This window comes from Monomorium pharaonis, chromosome 4, assembly GCF_013373865.1.
Source record: "Monomorium pharaonis isolate MP-MQ-018 chromosome 4, ASM1337386v2, whole genome shotgun sequence".
NCBI classification, from domain to species: Eukaryota; Metazoa; Arthropoda; class Insecta; order Hymenoptera; family Formicidae; genus Monomorium; species Monomorium pharaonis.
The window spans coordinates 26908698-26928324 of NC_050470.1; the positions used below are offsets into that span (position 1 = coordinate 26908698).

General features: G+C 33.8%; 1 protein-coding gene across 4 annotated transcripts in view; it reads right to left on the minus strand.

Moving 5' to 3' along the window:
• The window catches only part of LOC105833961, a 125995-nt gene that overhangs the window by 68385 nt on the left and 37983 nt on the right, over nt 1-19627 (minus strand). The window contains exon 1 of one of the 4 annotated variants that reach the window (XM_036286294.1): nt 1676-2298. The exons of the other annotated variants lie outside the window; for them this stretch is intronic. Coding sequence (XP_036142187.1) covers nt 1676-1726 — 51 coding nt within the window. The 5' untranslated portion in view covers nt 1727-2298. Of the gene's footprint in view, nt 1-1675; nt 2299-19627 lie in introns of those variants that run through there. 4 annotated transcript variants of the gene reach the window in all.

The following is a 19627-nucleotide window of genomic DNA, read 5'->3' on the forward strand; positions in this document are numbered from 1 at the left end:
ATATGCCACAAATTTTTTAAAAAAGTTAACATGTAAATTTTGAAATTTATTGTATTATATTCCAACATTTTTTGTAAAAAGTTAAAAATCTATCTTGTAAAATAAATATTTAATTATACACATATTATCAGAAAATCTTGTAGTTTTATGTCTACATATAGATCTGATATTTCAAAGTATTATTATTATGAGTATTCTCATATAGTAAGTACTTTTTAATAACTTAACATTTTTACTACGTGACTTATATAACTCTTTAATTTAAAGTCTTCTGAGCCTTTTGCACGCGATCTCATTCAGCACGGCAATTTTATCCCTTCTTTTGTGAGAATCTAGCAATTCTCGAATCTTCGAAGTGAGATCGTTACCGGGTTCCCTTCACTTTGAACATATCTCCGATACAGTAGTCAAACGCAGCTTCACTTTTCATTATCGTACTTCAAACTAACTCACAAAAATGTAACACGAAGTACTTGCAAAAATTGTACAAGAGAGAAAAAAGTAACACTTAGCATCTAATATTTATTCTGTAATACAATCTAGTTAAAATAAATTTTAATTAAATTATTTTAATTAATAATATAAGCAACTTATGAATCTATTATTATTATTACAAAACAATAATAATTTTTTCATTCTTTATTATATAACAGCTTTATCATTATGAAACGCTTTGCATTATATAACATCAATTGCGTAAAATTCACCATTGCGTTATATAACTTCAATTGCATAATTAAAGAAAAAATCTGTTATATATTTGCATTATTCTCAAAATATAATTTATCTAATAATTTAGAATAAAAGAAAATTTTATTTTTAAGAGAAAATTCTTTTATAAAAAACTTAACGATTTAACATTTTCAAATTCAAACTGAATATCGCAGAAGAAACCATTTATCGCACAAAGTTAATTGCTTTTTTCATGATTGCCTAAGAGAATCTTCAGTGAGAATCTCAAGCGCCAATAAAAGCAATAAAAGCAATGCAGGCACTGTGTAATTGCCATCGGCGATAAAGACGAAGGGAATAACGATTGTTTCCAAAGGTACTTTCGAAAAATACGTGACGTGTACTCGTAGCATCACGCTGTTACTACTTGCATTAAAACCCAGAATTCTCACTATTTCCCAACTATTTCTTATAGATATTTTGCTGAATTTTGCATCGGAAATAACGTCTAGTTTCGAATGAAATAATAGCTCAAAAATATTTAAAAATTAATTGTTACTTCCATCCAGATAATAATTTTTACTTGTTATATTTACTTATTATTATACAAGTATTTGTGAAAATCATACTCAGATATTTCAATAGTTTATATATATGTTGCTTTATAAAAATAAAAATATTTAGTTCGTGTTTTAAGAAATTGAGTTTTTGTGTTTTTTATAAAAAAAATATTAAAATAAAATATATAATACATATAATACGATATATCAAATATAATAAATTTGTGTACATATATATATACACACACACACACACACACACACACACACACATATGTATACACGCGATTTTATAAAATAGAAGAATTAGATGTTTATAGAGGGTGATTGCGAATGACCCAGGTGTCCTCGCAAAGACGTATTTCTCAGTTAATTCTGAGATTTTTTCTTCACAAAAATTTTGTCCAAAGCTTAGTTTTTGAATTATAAAATAAAATAGTTACCAAATCACTGAAAGCATCCGAAAGGTAAGCAAGGACCGCGCGACTCACCATCCAACATGGGTGATTATAAATTCAATGTCTTCATACTGGTTGACAGATGAATAATTTTGCCGGGAACAAACACTTTACCTGTAACAAACGATAAGTTAAAAGTTTATTCTTTCTTGTCACACAATAATACACATCGAATTTACTCACGCACTTGATCGAGTGATTTATAAATCTATTAATCGGTTTATTACTATTAATCACTACCGAGTAATCATCCCACACTCACAGGAACAAATTTATTTGTCCGTTGTTACTAATTACTACCGGTTAATTGTTCAGCGATCAAAAATTATTTGAAGAAGAAAACGCATTTTCACAACGCATGTTCTGGCGCGAAGTAATAGAACGAGTCAAGGTTATGTTTTTTGAACGTAAATCTGTCGATAATTGCAGTCGATAAATCAATTTGATACCATGATAATGCAGAGTATTCATTAATCGGCAGTAGAACGCTTCGAAGCATGCGTATTGCTAACGTCCGATTGCACTTAGATAAATCTCCTTTAAATCCAAAATAATATTAGTGGTCTAAGTGAAAAAGTAGATATAATGTTAAAATATCAATTGCGTTTGCCCGTATGTATATCGAAGGGATCGATTTTTTTTACATAAAGGTGCCTTTTCACGCTGACGCTTGATGCTCATTTTCAGCGTCAAAAGACATCACGTGACTAAAAATAAAGATACCCATTCGTCATTTTCAGTCACGTGATGTCTTTTGATGTTGAAAATGAGCGTCAACGTGAAAAGGTGCCTTAATATATTGTGAACTCGAAAAGAATGTTCCTCGTAGATAAAATTTTATTTGATTGCTCTGAAAAGACGTACGCAATTGATATTTTAACATTATCTATATATTCACTTAGCCAGCAATATTATATTGAATTAATACTCTGCATTATCGTGATATCAGCTTATAGATTTTGATACCATGATTTATCGACTGAAATCATTGACGGATTTACATTTAATGCTATATTCAAAAAACATAACCTCGACTTGTTCCGTTAACATCGAGTCTCCGCATCGGGTTACATGTTTGTGTAAACGCGTTTTTCTCTTCGGTCGCTTAATAATTAACCGGTAATAATAACAACGGACAGATAAATTTGTTCCTGTGTGAGTGTGGGATGATTATTCGGTAGTGTTTAATAGTAATAAACCGAATTAATGTATAAATCACTCGATCAAGTACGTGAGTAAATTCGATGCGTGTTGTGTGACAAGAGAGGAAATACTCATGACTTATCGTTTGTTACAGGTAAAGTGTTCATTTCTGATGAAATTATTCATCCGGCAAGCAGTATGAAGACATCAAATTTGTAATTACCCGTGTTGGATGGTCAGTCATATGGTTCTTGCCTACCTTCTGTATGGACCTTCCATCATTCGGTAAGTACTTTATTTTATAATTCAAAAACTAAGCTTTGAACAAAATTTTTGCAAAGAAAAAATCGCCTCAGAATTAACTGAGGAATACATTTGCAAGAACATCTGGGTCGAAATCATTCTGTACATTTTATGTTATAAATTTAATTAATATTTTCTCTCTATTATTACTTTAAGTAATAAAATATATTTCGTAACATCCACAAGCTATGTAAGTACTAAACAGCTGGTTTGTAGGAAACAATTTGTAATGTTTTAGACCACACTCTATATCATATATGTTGCATTACAGCATCTTTGGTAAAAATTAAATCTAACTGTTATGTACTTAATTACATTTACTTTCATTATTTTAAGTAGCATATAAAGTAAAAATGTAGCAGATAATTAAATTGTTCTGAATTAAATGAGAATACTGATTCGAAAAGTAATAGATACATAATTAAATAGCATGTAAATTTTAATTTTTGTTTTACATTGCACAATAGAGTAAACACAATAATTCATAACATTCTATATACATAAGAGGTTTTATAAATCTCGTGTTATATTTGCCAGAAAATTATACATTTATTTTTTAGCAATTTTACATATATGGAAACATCAATATTTTATTCTATTTTTAACAGAATGTTTTATATAAAAATACATTTGATAAATTATTCGTGATATTTGTGATCTTTATAATAAATACATGAAATAATTAAGTGGATTTCAAAATTACATTAAGCAAAAATTTCTTTTATTAACTTTTTTATTATACATATGAAAAATATATAAACTTTACAATTTCTGCAGAATAGTAAAAGTGCTTTTATTGCGCAAACTTTTCTGACAAATTTATACTACAACCGCAAGCCGATGCATCATTAAATATTCAATTAAATCTTAAATTTTCCGTTCCACCGTTATTCAATGAGTAAACATCAAAGAAGTAATTAGTACGGTGGAAATCATACCTTTTCATTCCGACCGGTATAGCGGCGAATGACCATCGATGAGGAAAACCACGTTCGCTAGGTACAATAAAACTGCTGCTCGTTCATCGAGCAGTGAACCTTTGGTGATATTGAATAGCATGATCGTAGCGGAAGGGACCGAGCCGTAAAACCATCGATACGGTTGTCGAGCATTACACCTACCAGATCGGTGGAGCGCGGACACAAATGCGCGTCTGATCAATGCTCGACTGCACTACCGAAAATTAGAAACGAAATCCTCAAATGACATGGAATTTTTACGAACGGATATAAACAACGAGTTAATACAATACCATTAAACAATAGAAATTCTACACAATAGATAAATATAAAAAACTACCTCACAATAGTATTTCATGCATTATTCTTTTCTTTTTAGAAAAAACTTTATTTTCAAAAATTGAAATAAACCTCGTGGAATTGTGTAAAGATATTTCATTAGCAGCTACAAAATCAGTTTTAATTTTTTTAGAATAAATAACCAAGAAAAAATTTTCACAGTAAAATTTGCAAAAATCGGAATTTTAATTCAGTGGAATTCAAAATATTAATTTTTTTATAAACTTGCACAAAAATTTCTGAGTGTATTAAAATTATAATATACCCAATCTAGAGTTTTTCTACGCCGAGCTCGCAAAAAAATTTGTCGGCGCGCAAAATATTTCATAAGGACAAGAATTATTCACCGGCCGATGAATGATTGGTCACGTTACCAAAAAAATGGAGCCGATAATCGAATTTTCCAGCGAGATCCATCATGCGCGCGAGCGGAATGGTGCGATTATCGATTATCACCGAACGGTGTAGCATTCCGCATGGCGCCGCTGCCACGATTAATGCTTAACAATATACGCCATGGATTAAGTGCACTCGGCAAGAGTAATCGATGTTGGTACCTGACGGTCTGTGAATGACTGATCGACGCGGTTTCCGCATACCCACGTTTCTGTCTCACGTCGCACTGTGCCATTGTTCTCCAACTAATTAGATTCTCCTCGAGATTAATTTGAAGATCTGTACGAAGCGTGGACAGAGAAGTCTCCGATTATTATTGCTTGTCAGAATATTCGACAACCGGGTATGAGATGGTGTATGATCAACTAACGACAAGTTGATGGTACAAAGCCTCTTGTCAAATATTGTTTGTTAGGAATATAAGGTGTATTATATTAATAGCCATTATATCTGATTTTATATCACAATTCCTTTAGCAGTGATAGTACATTTATTAATGAAAATATTATAGTTCTTTTGTGACAGAACTCAGTTTCTTTTAATTTACTTGATATTGAAAAACATAATTGTCAATACTTTCAATATTTATAATTTCAAAACATTAACAAAAATTATAAATCCTTTAAATTGTTGTAAAACATGAAAAATTTTGATTTCAGAAATTTAATAAAGAAAATATTTTGCTATAAAGAATATATGGTAAATGATAAATTTAGTTTAGACTATGTTACAAATTCTTCATCCTCTCTATTTTCATTAACGATTTTTATAACGATACTTTTATTGAATAGTATAACAGAAACAATATAATCGAAATAAAACGAAAATCAAATTTAACAAAAATACTGGCAATATTGTATTAAAATATAAATTTATGAATTGTATCACGGAACAGGGATTCACTATTACATGACAAGAATGGTTTCAATATCTTTCGATACTTTCAACGTCAAATATTCGACAATTTTACGCTCACGGAACGTTTTATCGCCGAACTTTTCAAAATCCCAATTCTTTTAATCGGCCACGTACGGTCATGTAGTACGCCACGAATCAATCATCCATTTTTGTGAACTAAAACATTAACGATAAGAGCTTCATATAAAGGAAACTTTAACACACGAAGTAAACTTTGGTTATTTTTAAGCATTATAACTGTGATACTTTACATTTACAAGCGTAGTGTAGTTTTTAGTGTTGTTTGAATATACACGCGAGGCATTTTAAAAGAAAATCTGCAAGGATATTACAATATTACAAATTTAATTGCAACAGTGTCAAATACTTTTTATTTTACACAAATATGTTGCTCAAGTGTGTTGGGAACTTCCAGTTGTAGCAAAGTACACAAACAATTTATGAACTCAAGTTATAAAAATATGACCGCCGCGTTTTTCAGTTGCAAATGTAATTACAGTAGTTTGGAGGGAAACTGCAGTAAACACGGTGTTTCCGGAAAATACATAGCGTATATGTGGAGAGCGAGATGAGAGGAAGAGAAATTTTTATAACATTTTTAAAGACTAATGTAATTTTTATATTTCACATGTGTATGAAGAGCGGAAGTAGCGCAACCGACGTAAATTTAAGACTCGTGCTCATCCATGGCGTCGTTAATAATCCCTGAGCACGACCCTTTTTCTTCCGTTCTGTATCTCTCGCGTGACGCGCGAAAGCCAGCGGCAGGCCGGTGCCGAATTAATTACGACAATAAATCATCTGATCTCACGCTGACCTCTCTCGAGTCGCTCCCCTCGATCTCGCGGCTTCGTGCCAAAAATAAATTAAGTACTAATTGATTTGTAATAAATCCCACATCACTTCGTACATAAACATTTAAAAAACATAAAAATGTTATATCCATTTATTGAATAATAAATATATTTTACATTGTAGTTAAATTGAATTACATTGAATAAAAAATCAAAAGGTAGTGAAATATCAATTAAATAAATTTTTATTATTATGAATAATTTGTGGAATATATGAAGAGTCCACAGGATGTATGTAATTCTTAACGTCAGTACCATTTACGTTGTCATTGCGCAGCTTTTTAATATACATATAAAATATCTGCACAACGAGAGTGTAATGATATTGACATTGTCATCAAGAGTTACAGAATAGGTTCCCAGCTTTTTATTTCGTTTCAATGTAACTACCGTTTGTATGTTAGTGTGATTTAACGAATGTATTCACAGATTTTTAAATCGCATACAATTTTTCAAAAGCTCGGAGAGCTCGGGTAACGCTGAGCAAGACACTACGAAAAAAGGCAGAAGCGAAAATTTATTCGCGCTAAATGGCGGGGTTTGCTCATGGTAAACGCGGGATCTAGTTTGCGATCAAATTACAAACTGTCTCCGGTAAAGCGCTGGAAATTTTTATCAAATTTACCGCGGGAACGAAACACCCGCTTCGCAATATCGGGTATACTGAATAAAAAAAGAATAAGTGCCTTCTACAAAATGTTTTGCATAATTAATACTCGTACCCAATTGCATAGAAGATTTAAAAGGTTTATTATCAAAGCGTACGTTCAATCTTGTCCAAGATTATTCTTTGCTATTGTCTGCCAATCGATTGAAAAGTCCGAAATATAACCATATATGGTTCTATTTTATTAGAGAATATTTTCTGGAAGAAATAATCAATGACAGCTTTACATAGTTTTAATATGTTATCAGGAACATACATTTAAAAACTCCTCCAATTATACCATAATTTAGACTTATTAAATATAAATTTTGAAGCTGTAAACTTGAAGTGTATAATGAACGTAGAAACACAGAGAAATTATTGAAACGTGAAAATGGACTTTGGAAGAACAAGTCTGGCAGGCAAAGAGCAACAAACATGAGAAAGAAAAGCGAAGGCACAATGACAGACGGAGCGGAAAACCCTGGCGTTTCCGCGGGCAAAAAGGCCATCACGAGAGACGCAAAGGGAATGATTCTCCACTTCCGCGGTTTCTTCTTCCTCCACCTCCACGTCCTGCCACGACTGGCAACGATACCCGCGGGAATCCGCGGCGTGAATGCAAAATCATACTCGCCATGACCGCGCCGAGCCCTCCCCGGGGAGCAACAGGCCTGGTAATTACGAAATTATTACTCGCCGTTTTCGCGATAGCTCTTGCGAGAGCCGAGTAACGAGACTCGTCGCTGACATTTTTTGCACATGCAAGCAGCAGCTGCAACTAATGTCACGCCAGTAATAATTGAGTCTTTAATCGCATCTACAGCTACAGATTATTTTGGCGGATAATATACTTTGGATGTATTCGAAAAATTGTTTAAATTCACTTATAATTAGAACTTTTGTTAAAATTTGATAACGTATGCGTTTGATAACGTATACTGAGAAAGAGATACTTCTAATGTTGTATTTAATAAAATTATAATAAAATCTATACTACGGTGACTTTATATAATCACTTTAAACTTTATAGAAGCACTACTGCAAAATTTTAGCTTTCCATCTGGTTTTGAAAAGAAAAGTAATTTTTCTAGTTTTTATGTGTCAAATTCAGACTTGCAAGGAAAAATTCAGTACACGAAAAACTCTTACAATAAACTCCTCTTGTTTTTTAAACCACAAAATCATACAGACTTATGTTATCAAAAATGCAGGAGGAGTTGACGCTTTAGAATTTACAGTAGCATTAAAGATACATAATGCAGTTTGTTAATTATATTTATAACTGCAGAAAATAAAGGAGAGTTAAATATATTTCTCTAATACAAAAAACTATAATAAATTTTTATTTATTATAGCTCTTTATTATAGCTCTTTAACTTTAATTCCTCATACCGAAAAGTATGATTTTAAATTCATTAAAGATATCACGATATTACAAGATATTAGAAATACTCTAATAAATCTTAATAATAATAAAATTCTCATAATAAATCTGCGAAATTCTATTTTTATCGAAAAAGTAAACTAAATTCAACTGTTGAATTATTATCATAGCTTAAAGCGTTAAAAACGTTCACACATATCTAACATGTCTTTCAATACACCAGATGTCAGTTAAAACAATTCGTTGTATTAAATAAGAATAAAAATATTTTCGACGCGGAACATATACGTACCTCTACGAGTTTCTCATTCGCGAAGTTTCCGCTCCTCGACGTATTCCCCTGTTATATCCGCGTTACGCAAAAGCTACAGAATAACAGAGCAGATGTAATATTAACGTGCAAATAAAAACGGGGGAATACGGTGGAAGTCGCCGAGCGAGAAATGCGCGCACAAAGCGCAACAAACAAGCTAAGCCCGCGAGGCACAGGCATACAGACAAAGCGAGGAAACACATTGTAGCTCCTGATCATTGGAGAATAGTGAGTTGGGTAAACGTGGGATATTCCGCGACTTGCTCTTTATACCGCTAATGAATAGCAACAATGTAATTCTATCCCAACAGTTTATATCATGCAACTTTTAATCCCCTTCGCTTTCTCTCTGATACATTAGCACGTTTAGAGTATAATAATATAACATTTACTATATGTATAGTGCTGCTACGCGTATCTCGTCTCGAAATATTGAAATATTAAAAATAACATTTTATAAATAAAATTTTTTGTGCTCGACATGTGTACTTGCATAAGACAAAATAATTTTTCACCAACCAGAATATTTTCCGTGATACAGGATATCAGTTTGGAGAGAAATATTTTGCTGCATTCTGCATACATGCATTTACGAAATATTAAAAATTCTGCGCTCACTCTTTTGAATCTCGATGGTTACAAAAAGAAAACAAAGTGATTAACTCGTTTACAAAATGTCAGAGCCGTGCGTCTCCGTGTACCGTTCATAAAATACACTTAACATAAGTGCTGTTGCACCTGCGCCATACAAATTCGCCACCAAATTGCATGGCGCTTATAGACGACCAGCAATATTTATGAGCAAATTATGCATCTTTTTCGCTCGATACGCAAAACGGACGAGTTTTGCGTCCGAAGGCAATTTATATCCCCGTTGCTCTCGGTACAGTTTTTTATTATTTAATCGTTACAAACGTCGTTTTCTTTAATTATCTTTCAGAAGGTACCTTTTCCGGTAAAAAATAAATAATTGAAATATGCAACAATAAAAATTAATTTTATTATAATTTAATATTACATTAACCGCGTTAATTTAAATAATATTTTATTTCTCTTCTCTTTTTCAAAAGAAAATAAGGTAAACTCGGCCATCATAGTTTTTTAAAATGCAAAAAACATATTTTTATTTCTATTATTTTTTATAATAGCGTTTGGTTTATTACTTTACTGAAGCATAAAGCATGTAACACTATCGACATTAAATAGAAAACACTTAATAAAAATTTTATATTATTAAAATGCTGAAACAAACATTTGTCATGTTTCACAATTTTCAAGGTAAAGATGGCCATCATACCTTAATTTACTTTAATTTTTTTCAAATATTACAGATGGTTTCCAAAAAATAATGAGTTAATGAATTGCTACAGAGGCAACATCATTTATATTAGGCTAGAATTGCCAAAGTTATAATAGTGTAAGATCACGAGAAATGAGATGGTCGGAGGATGGATCATCCATCCGTAGCCGCACGCAGGTGCTGTAAGAATTATTGGGTCGCTCGCGGACGGAAACATTCGCTAACATTGCGTCGCCCGAAGATATATCGCCCGGCAAAAAGAAATTTACAAGCTACACTCTCGGTCATAAGCGGAGCTTCTCGCGCACTCTAACTTGCGCCAGCAATCCATCCTGGCAAAGTTTGCGCGACCGACGGCGAAACTTTCGGACGAATTGTAAAACTACGGTCGGCGGGAGTGGAGACTCGTCACAGATTGCGAAGGAGAAGCTGAAACGACATTTCGGCACGGTATATTTTTTGCATAAGGTTCTTTCACCCGAATTGCGAAACTCGAAAACTCCGCACGCGCGATCGCAATATAATAGCTTCATGAATTTCAAATATGAAACGTTCTCCGCATTTTTTATATAAAATCTCAAAACAAAAGATTTTTTCAAATTTATAAGCTTACAAGAATCACGTACCGAGAATTAAAAAGAAATCAGAGCAGAATACGTTTTTATCAGTAATAATAAAGTGCAATGTTTAGTTTTTGAGAAACAAGGATTTAAAAAGCTATTTTTAATGATTTTTCTCTATATGTTTAATGTATAATAATATATATAATCATGACACAACGAAGTGTATATTAATCCTTATATTGCGCTGCAATGTGTTGTGTCCTATTTCTAACGCGACGGTGAAATTTTCCGATCGAACCACGGTGCCACAATTCTGCGTGTTGCGGGCATTGCTACGTGTCGCGGTACAACGCAACATAACTGATGCGCACTGGGCGCAAAAGGGTGCAACGAGCAGGGAGAGGGCTTGAAAGAGCCACGATGCAAATCCGGACGCCACAAGCTTCTTCCCGACAAACTTCACCGAAAGTTTAGTGCACTGCAGAAGCGTATTCCATCGCAAGAGATTCTCACAAGCTTTCCCATCTATATATACTTTTTTCTTTCTCTTCTTCCCTTTCGTCCCTTTATCGCTCGTTTTTTTTCATATGTCCGTCCCGTCTGTTTTTCTCGTTTGCCTGATGTCTCCTTTCGTTCGACGTCTGCGGTCGTTGCAAGCTCGCAAGTAATACATACTGCTGCTTTCAGCGAAATCGAGTTTTCTTTCTGCGGACGACATTTCTAAGATAATTCTCTGTACGAATGTATTATACATATTTCTGAAGTCGAATTTTTCTCTATAATTACTGTTGTAAACTCTAATGATTTTAAACCGAATAGTAAATTTAATTGAACTCCATAGCCTTCCTTTTCTTTTCTAAGATTACATATTGTATCGCAACTATATTTTAAATTAAAATTATATTAAAAATAAAATTTTAATATAATTGTTATACAATTATGTAACAATATACAACTTGCAATAATAATCAAGTTAAATCTTTTTTTTAATTCCATCAAATAATTACATACGATAACAAGTTAAAAGGATTGCGAATAACAGCAACTTGCACCGTGGTGACTAATCTGTTAGCTGCAAACGATCTGTCGCAAGAGATGTTAATGCCGGAAGAGTATGAGCACCATTTTCTGTGGATTTAATTTAGTCTGGACTAGACTTGTTGACTGGATTTAGTCAACAAACTCCGCAATACGTCCTTTATTCCCGGAGTTTCCAAGAATCAAGGATAAACATCAAGTATTCTTTGATTGACCAATTGATACAATATAATGCCGAAGATAAAACTATCAGATAAAGATAGAAGATAAAAAATATCAGAAATAAATCTAAGATCCATCGAGCCATAAATAAAAATAAAGTGACAATTTTAAAACCTAAAAGAGCTAAGAATTAAAAAGATATTCTTATTTATTTCTAATTACTTCTAATTTTTAAATACTTCTTATTTATTCCTAATTCGGCTGACATTTGCTGAAAGAATAAAACTGTTGGAAAAGGAAGGAGTAAGAACAGAATAATACATCATAATGAGTAATGAATATTAAACAAATGCGTTACGAACGAATAATTCAGTGTTCGAACTCCAATTTACTTTTCCAACATTCGTAATCTAAAACATGAATATTCACAATTCGCTCTAGAATTGATCTCGGCTTATGTTTTTCTTAGCTGGCGGATTGCGAGAGGGATAAAGAAGGGATAAAACGGAAAGCCGTGAGGCAAGAGAGAGAAAAACGCAGGCGGAATTACAAATGGACGCTTCTTCTCTAAAGACAGAACGAGCGTCCGTAATTCCTTAATTAAATACCCAAGCGGCGTAGATTTTGAAAGACGAAATCAACGAATAATCCTGCTTTATCGCGAGTTGTCCCAATATCGAGCGCGATGAAGGCACCTTGTCGCACGAATAATCATCAAGAATGCTGCTACGCTCGTTACCTTCGGTCTGAGCAGAAGAGTAACTTTTCTTCTTTTAGCGTGTTCGCAATCAGGCGACGCGGTCGCACTGATGATCGAAAGTTCGTTTCGTTATATCCCCCAAGAGAGTTATCAAAGTGCTGTCTCTTACAAATGGTATAAGACGCCGCTAACTACTGATTACTGCTGTCGAGAAAAGAACTTTTTCTCCGTGTGAAATCAAGTATAATTTCTTCTCAAAGACGATTTAGCGAAAATTGGAAGTAGAAGTAGATCTAAAGAAGCTTAAGAGTTTCACATAAATATTTCACCATTTTCTTTAAAGAGAAATACTAAAAAATAAAGTTTTACCAACTTGTATTAAATTGTGTATCAGTAAAAGAAAGAAAACTTACAAGCTTCTTTGGCAAAAATTGTTATTTTTCAAACGGTTTAACTTATTTAAAAGTCATTTAGAAAAACGGTAAATTAAAAAGACTAACAATAAGACGGAAACCAAACAGCAGCAGCTGTAGAAGTCGGAAGGCTAAAGGAACTCAACGCTTCCGATAACCACTAGTTTGTGAATTCTACAAATACCGAATTGTCATAACTTTTTGAAGAACGAGAAAGTTTCGAGGAAATGCAATGCATAAATCTAAATTGATCAAAGTTACGAAGTTTTGATGAACATCTGTTATCTCGTAACACATTAAAAAATTGTGAAAATTCTAGTAAGATTTTACGATACAACGATTCTGATAAAATTCATTAATTTTTTAAGATGTTATGCAAAAAACATTTATACAATGCTGTAGAAGTAGCTCAAGAGCTACATAATACATTAACAGCGTTAACAGCAATATTAACTATTCTCAATTCGAGGAGAATAGGGACATTAATTTTGTGTGGTCTTGTCCTTCGGAAGGATATTAAAGTGACTTCTACTCCACGAATGTTGGAATGGTAGAACGAGAGATGTTGAGAGCGGAATGGGACTAGTGATTGCTATTACTACGAGAATTCTGCAAGGACTAATCTAACAGACCGCCCCTTTGAGAGATTAGAAATTAAGGGGAAACTGGTTGAAATGCGACTCTTGGAGGGAAAGTAAATACTCCTACCTCATCGTATCTCTCATGTACATAGAAATATTAACATTATACAGCAAGAAATATTAACAACGACATATGTCTGAAGTCGCTGGCAACACAGCTGCACCAATCTCTTTATCTGGAAAATTAATTGAAAAAGTTACGAGTCTTCTTATCCATCTGTTTTTAATAACAATAAACCAGAGGAAATAATATTTTACGTAAGAGATAAAGTTTACAGAACACACATTTAATTATTGCAGAACATTTTTTTCTTTTAAAGATTATATTAAGAGATTATTCCACACACACACACACACATATACATACAAATTTGGATATGCAATTTTCCGTCAAATTCTGGATCAAAGTTGTACACGATGCTGAGGTTCGAACTTGTTTATTCGCCTCGACATATTTCGCATGTCTCCCTTGGGTTTTTCACGGATTTTGGAATTGCGAGTGTGAAGAACACTCAAGCCAGAACACCCAACCACGTTGCCTCAAGCAGGATTTTACATAACTAAGCTCGGCCGATGGATTTACTCTTCGAGCTTTACATCCCCCGTCCGTGCTACTGATGCTCCGGTCGCACATATATATATACGAGTATACGGTGGCATACGGTGAACGCGGAAAGAGAGCAGTATTCATTCTCGACGCGACAGAAACTCGGTCGTTCAGTTTAATCTGAATCTATCGAGGATGCTTTAAAGTCGGAATCAAACCTACCTTCTCCGCTAGGCTCCTCTCTTCTGAACGACAGCTGAAGCACCCTGTGCCCCTTCTCCTCACAATTTGATCCCGTGGCGACGTAATCGATTTTAGCCGAACTGTACACTCGCCGCTGAATAATGCTCGAAGATCCGCGGACTTGGAAATAATCGAGTGTCCTCGACATCTGAGTCCACTGAGGACTCATCTCACGCGCGACTAAATCACGCCAGAATATTGGCAATATTATTGGCAACTTACATAAACGTACAAAATTAAATTTTGCAAATGAACGGGGTGTCAAATATTATTGGAAATTGATTTCATTTTTCTTCAGCAGCTTTCACAAAAAAAATTTGTTCGTATCAATATTTCTATAGTTAAATATATTCCGCTGCTATTCAGTTCTACCTCTGTTACTTACACTCTAAAAAATAATGGTGTGATTTTGATGGGAATAAAATATCGATTTAACGCGATTCGACACTTATGTAATTCTCAACAGTCATTTTTTAGAGTGTACTTCTTTATTTCTCTAACAAATATCTTTCCGCATTCTTATTATATCTCGATAACAAATAAAAATTGACAATTAAGTATTAAAAAGCCTGAGTATAATATACATATAAATAAACTTTCTTTATAATGCAATAAAAAATGATTGCAATGTAATATATTTCGAATGCGTGTCGACGAGTGTATTTCTTTAACGATTCTTCCTACAAGCCACCTTATATCGGTGAGAACATGATGCGCCGTTTGCTTTACGAGCAAGCCGACGACAATAACGCCTGTCGTTAATGTTCAATTCTCATGCCCTGTTCTTTTCTGACTGCTTCTATGACCCCTCCAGGACCTTTTTGCCGCCGCTATTCCGCATCCTTAACGATTTTCTGTCGACGCACGTGCCGCGGGCGTGGCGCTTCAATGGCTGCTCGAGAGCACATTTGAATTTATCGGTCGATATCGGAAACTACTTTGCTGATCCACAATGGCTTATTGTGGCCTCGTGGACCCGCGTGCTGCCTGCAAAGTGCAGCCGCGGTTTCGCAACGTTAATATCAAGCCCACCCCGTCGCCCCCGTTTTTATGATCCACTTCGACCTCCTTCGACAATCCCTCCATCAGAAAATCTTACCGGTGCCTTATCACGGAATCTTAAAAACGACGAGATCATAAAAGTTACAATATCCTGCTATCAAATGTTAAGTTTTTATTTGCACATGTACCAAATATGTATCAAACATTGTAATTTAAGATATTAATATACAATTTGACGCGTGTAGACGCTTGATAGTTATCACTTTTTAGATACGATACTTTTATATAACACATGGAATTGTATTTATATAATTTGTATAATAATTAAATATATTATACAGGCATAATACATAAAATAAAAGATGTTACTTTTGATAAAGATATCTAATAACTTTTTATACAGTATTACATTTTTATATCATACTACTAAATTATCTGTCTAAGAAAAATGTGAATAAAATTTTATTAAGTTAATTTACATTATTTATTTATTAGTTTTGATAATTTAATAAAATGTATTTCTATTGTACATACTTTACAGTAGTTAAATAGAATTACAGAATATATACTTTGACAAAAGAATTCCGACTAAAAACTGTGACAAAAAAAAAGATAAGGAAAAGAATTGCTTCTTTCAATCAACAAGCCGTCGACAGAAGCACGTATCATTAATATCCATAATAAACTCAGAAAGCTTGTTCTTCTTTATAAAGGTTGACACCTTCGATATCCGGGGAAATAGTTTCGTATGCATCGTAGCGCGGACTAATCGAAAACTTCCGGAAGTTTTGAAGCAGCCGTCACGCGCATCGCGAGCAGCTTCCTCTTACCGAACAGCTTCCCAGGTGCGAAAACTTGAAACTAAATGCTGCTGGGTGGATGCAAAAGTTTCGCCGCATTTCTTCGGCTAATGCCTGGTCGGCAGAATAATCCCGATTTGGACGAGGATAAGGCGGAGCTGCGCAGGATTGTCGAAAGTCTTAAGCCAAAAATCTTGTATCTTTAAGTTCTTTCTCTCTCTCTCTCTCTCTGCTCTCCCGTCCCACCCTTTACGGCTTGCTTTAATGCGGAATTAACCTTCGACTTCAAAAAATATATAGAGATACGACCGTACCCTGTTCTATTTCAGAGAAATTTTCTCAAAAAGCTACCTTCTCTGGATACTCAATAAAAATTCAATTAATGTTAAAGCAAAAGTGTAAGATAATTGAATAAAGTTACCTTTATATTCTATATATGTAACTTTTAGATGCCCTGTCCGCGAGATAACACGACGAGGTTGGAATGTGGAAGGATCGGGGTGAGAGGAGGATGATGCTTTCATTCTCCTTTCAGTCACGAATACCCGCGGGAAATGTGCAGAGCGGGACACACGCGAAGTCCAATAACTTTTTTCCCCCGTACACACATTGACGGGTGTGGCGTAGCGATGGATTGCTCTTCAACCGCCGCGTCAGTGCAGCGCGCGATTTTCTCGCGTATGTAGGTATGCAGCGAATCAGCAACGATATGAGCATCGGGGATATTGCTTCTTGGATATTGCGTTCGGTACAGCTCTCATCGGGCGACTTTGCAGTGAAATCAATTGTTCGTAACGATTTGACATTCTCCCTGCGAGTTATTTGACGTTCAAATGGTGCGAATAAATAAAATATCGTCGCTTTTAAAATTTCTCACGATCCCATTTATTGAAATGCTATGAAAAATGCGGAAAGCGGTACAACCGTTCACGATAATGTACTAAAACGTGAGACTGTTACTTTTATCTTATATTTATTCAAAACATGATGTAACTTTTACTTATTGTTTTAGACGTGATGACATGTTAAATTTATCTTTTAAATTTGTTTTTAATTTTTTAAAAAACAAAATTCAAAGTTTTTTAATTTAGAGCTCAATTGAAATTCTGCAATAGTTTAAATTCACAGTAATATAGTTTCAAACAATTTTGCAACAATCGTAAAAATGATCATAAACTACATAATCATATATGTTAGAAAGGTGGAAATAAGATAGCAAAACACCAGATATATGTAAAAAGAACGAACCGATTGCAAAAGGATGAGTAATCGAGTCTCGTTTTCATGAGGCGCTACCAGTAAGGAAAACAAATGACTCCGCGCTGATAAAACTGACCCACAGCCACATCGAGGCAATAAAGATTTGCAATGGAAATAGAGCCGCTACGATTCCTCCGGCGACAGTACGTTATCTGCTGGAGCATTGAATCCCTGCAGTACCGCAGCCAAGCCATAAAACACTGACCTTCCGCAGAGGCCATTTATGTCACAACATTTTGACGGAAATTAGTTTATTTCGTAATCCTGTACACGTGAATATTCTGGTATTTCCCAGTATGTATAAAGTTAAAAATTGAATTAAACTATAAGAGCAAAAAGTATTATTATATCTTAAAAAAAGTTATTTATATGAAGGAAATGTGTAAATTTTTTGTCACATACATATTGTATCATATACAATTATCTGATTTAAGCTAATATTATTTTATTATATTTAAAATTCTGTTTGTATGCAAAAGAAATTTGATAATTGTCGAATTCATATAAAAATTGTTTAATTAATTATTAAATAATTGTTAAATATCCTTCTCATAAAATAGTGCATTTAACTATGCGCGAAGCAAAGCGAAGGATCTGCTAATGACTAATTCATTGCACATTCCGTTCCATCAAAGCTCAACCGCACAGTGCTTCTCCAGTAGTACAGGTCAGTATTGGACGCAACGTAGTGGAATAACGAGCAAAGCTGTTCGCGAAAGCTTTCAACACAAAAGACATTTCGCGCAATGGCGAAATATTTTACAGTCACAACGATAATTTAATATTTGCTTGTGCACTTTGTACAAATTCTCGCTTTTCTGAGTTTCTACCCAAAAGTAGAAAAAAGAGAGGTATCAATTTAGTATTTACGTCTAAATATTTTCTCACGAATAAACCAGAGCGCTTGAGAAAAGATTCTCAAATACGTTGTGCAATGTAAATAAGCAACCAATAAAATCTGCAGCGCAAACATGAAGCAACGATTTTTGATGCAATTGCTACTACTAGACGAAACGATGAGTTTTTCATAATCGTAAATCTCATTCTACAATATTTCTTGTAAATTCTTGTACATATATATTAGATCTTAATACACCAAATGAAATAATAAATCAAAGAGAATTTGTTATGAACATATAAATTCTACAAAATTTTTCTAAGATTTAAAATTACACACACACAACACACACACACACACACACACACACACACACACACACATACACACATATATATATATTACACATTATATTTAATTTTTTAAGTGTTTACATCTGATATAAGATATATTAATTATTTAGATAAATATAAGAAAGATATCAAAATAATTAAAAATAAATAAATAAATAAATTTGGAATTTTTTAATATATTTGCACAATTCTTTCTCGAATAAAAAGGTTTTTAATTGAACATAGAAATTCGATATAAAACTCTCGCGACATAACGTTTCTCGTCGTCACAAAATCGCGGCGCGCCTTTGTAATAGTTCTCGAAAGCTAGAGAGTCCTAGAGAAGAGCAGCATGCGCTCATCTTCGTCGAGCACGAAGGAAAACGAGCGCAAAAGCGAATGGAAAGCACGAAACGCGAGAGATGATTTACGACGGACAATTTCGAGCGGGCGTATCACAGCGCAGGGTTCTACCCACTCATATTGTCCGAGGAATCGCGTTAAAGTTAAAAAAAAAATTCTCATTCGCATCGAAACAGAGCGACGCTGCGTAACGGGCATGCTTTTATGCGAACAAACGTCGATGATTGCTGGGAGCAAAATGCACTGCCGATTTCGCCCCACCGATGTGAATTATCGATAACGCAACGGATAACAGATAACGTTGATCACACACGCGTATAAGATAAAACATTACTGTTAAGATCAAGCAAGTCAGACAAATAATTTGAGATAAAAATAATTAATACATTCTATATTGGTTTAAGTTTAATAGAAAAAAATGTAAAATAGATATTATTTATATTTTTGATGTGTTAATGTGCTATAAAAGGCATGCAT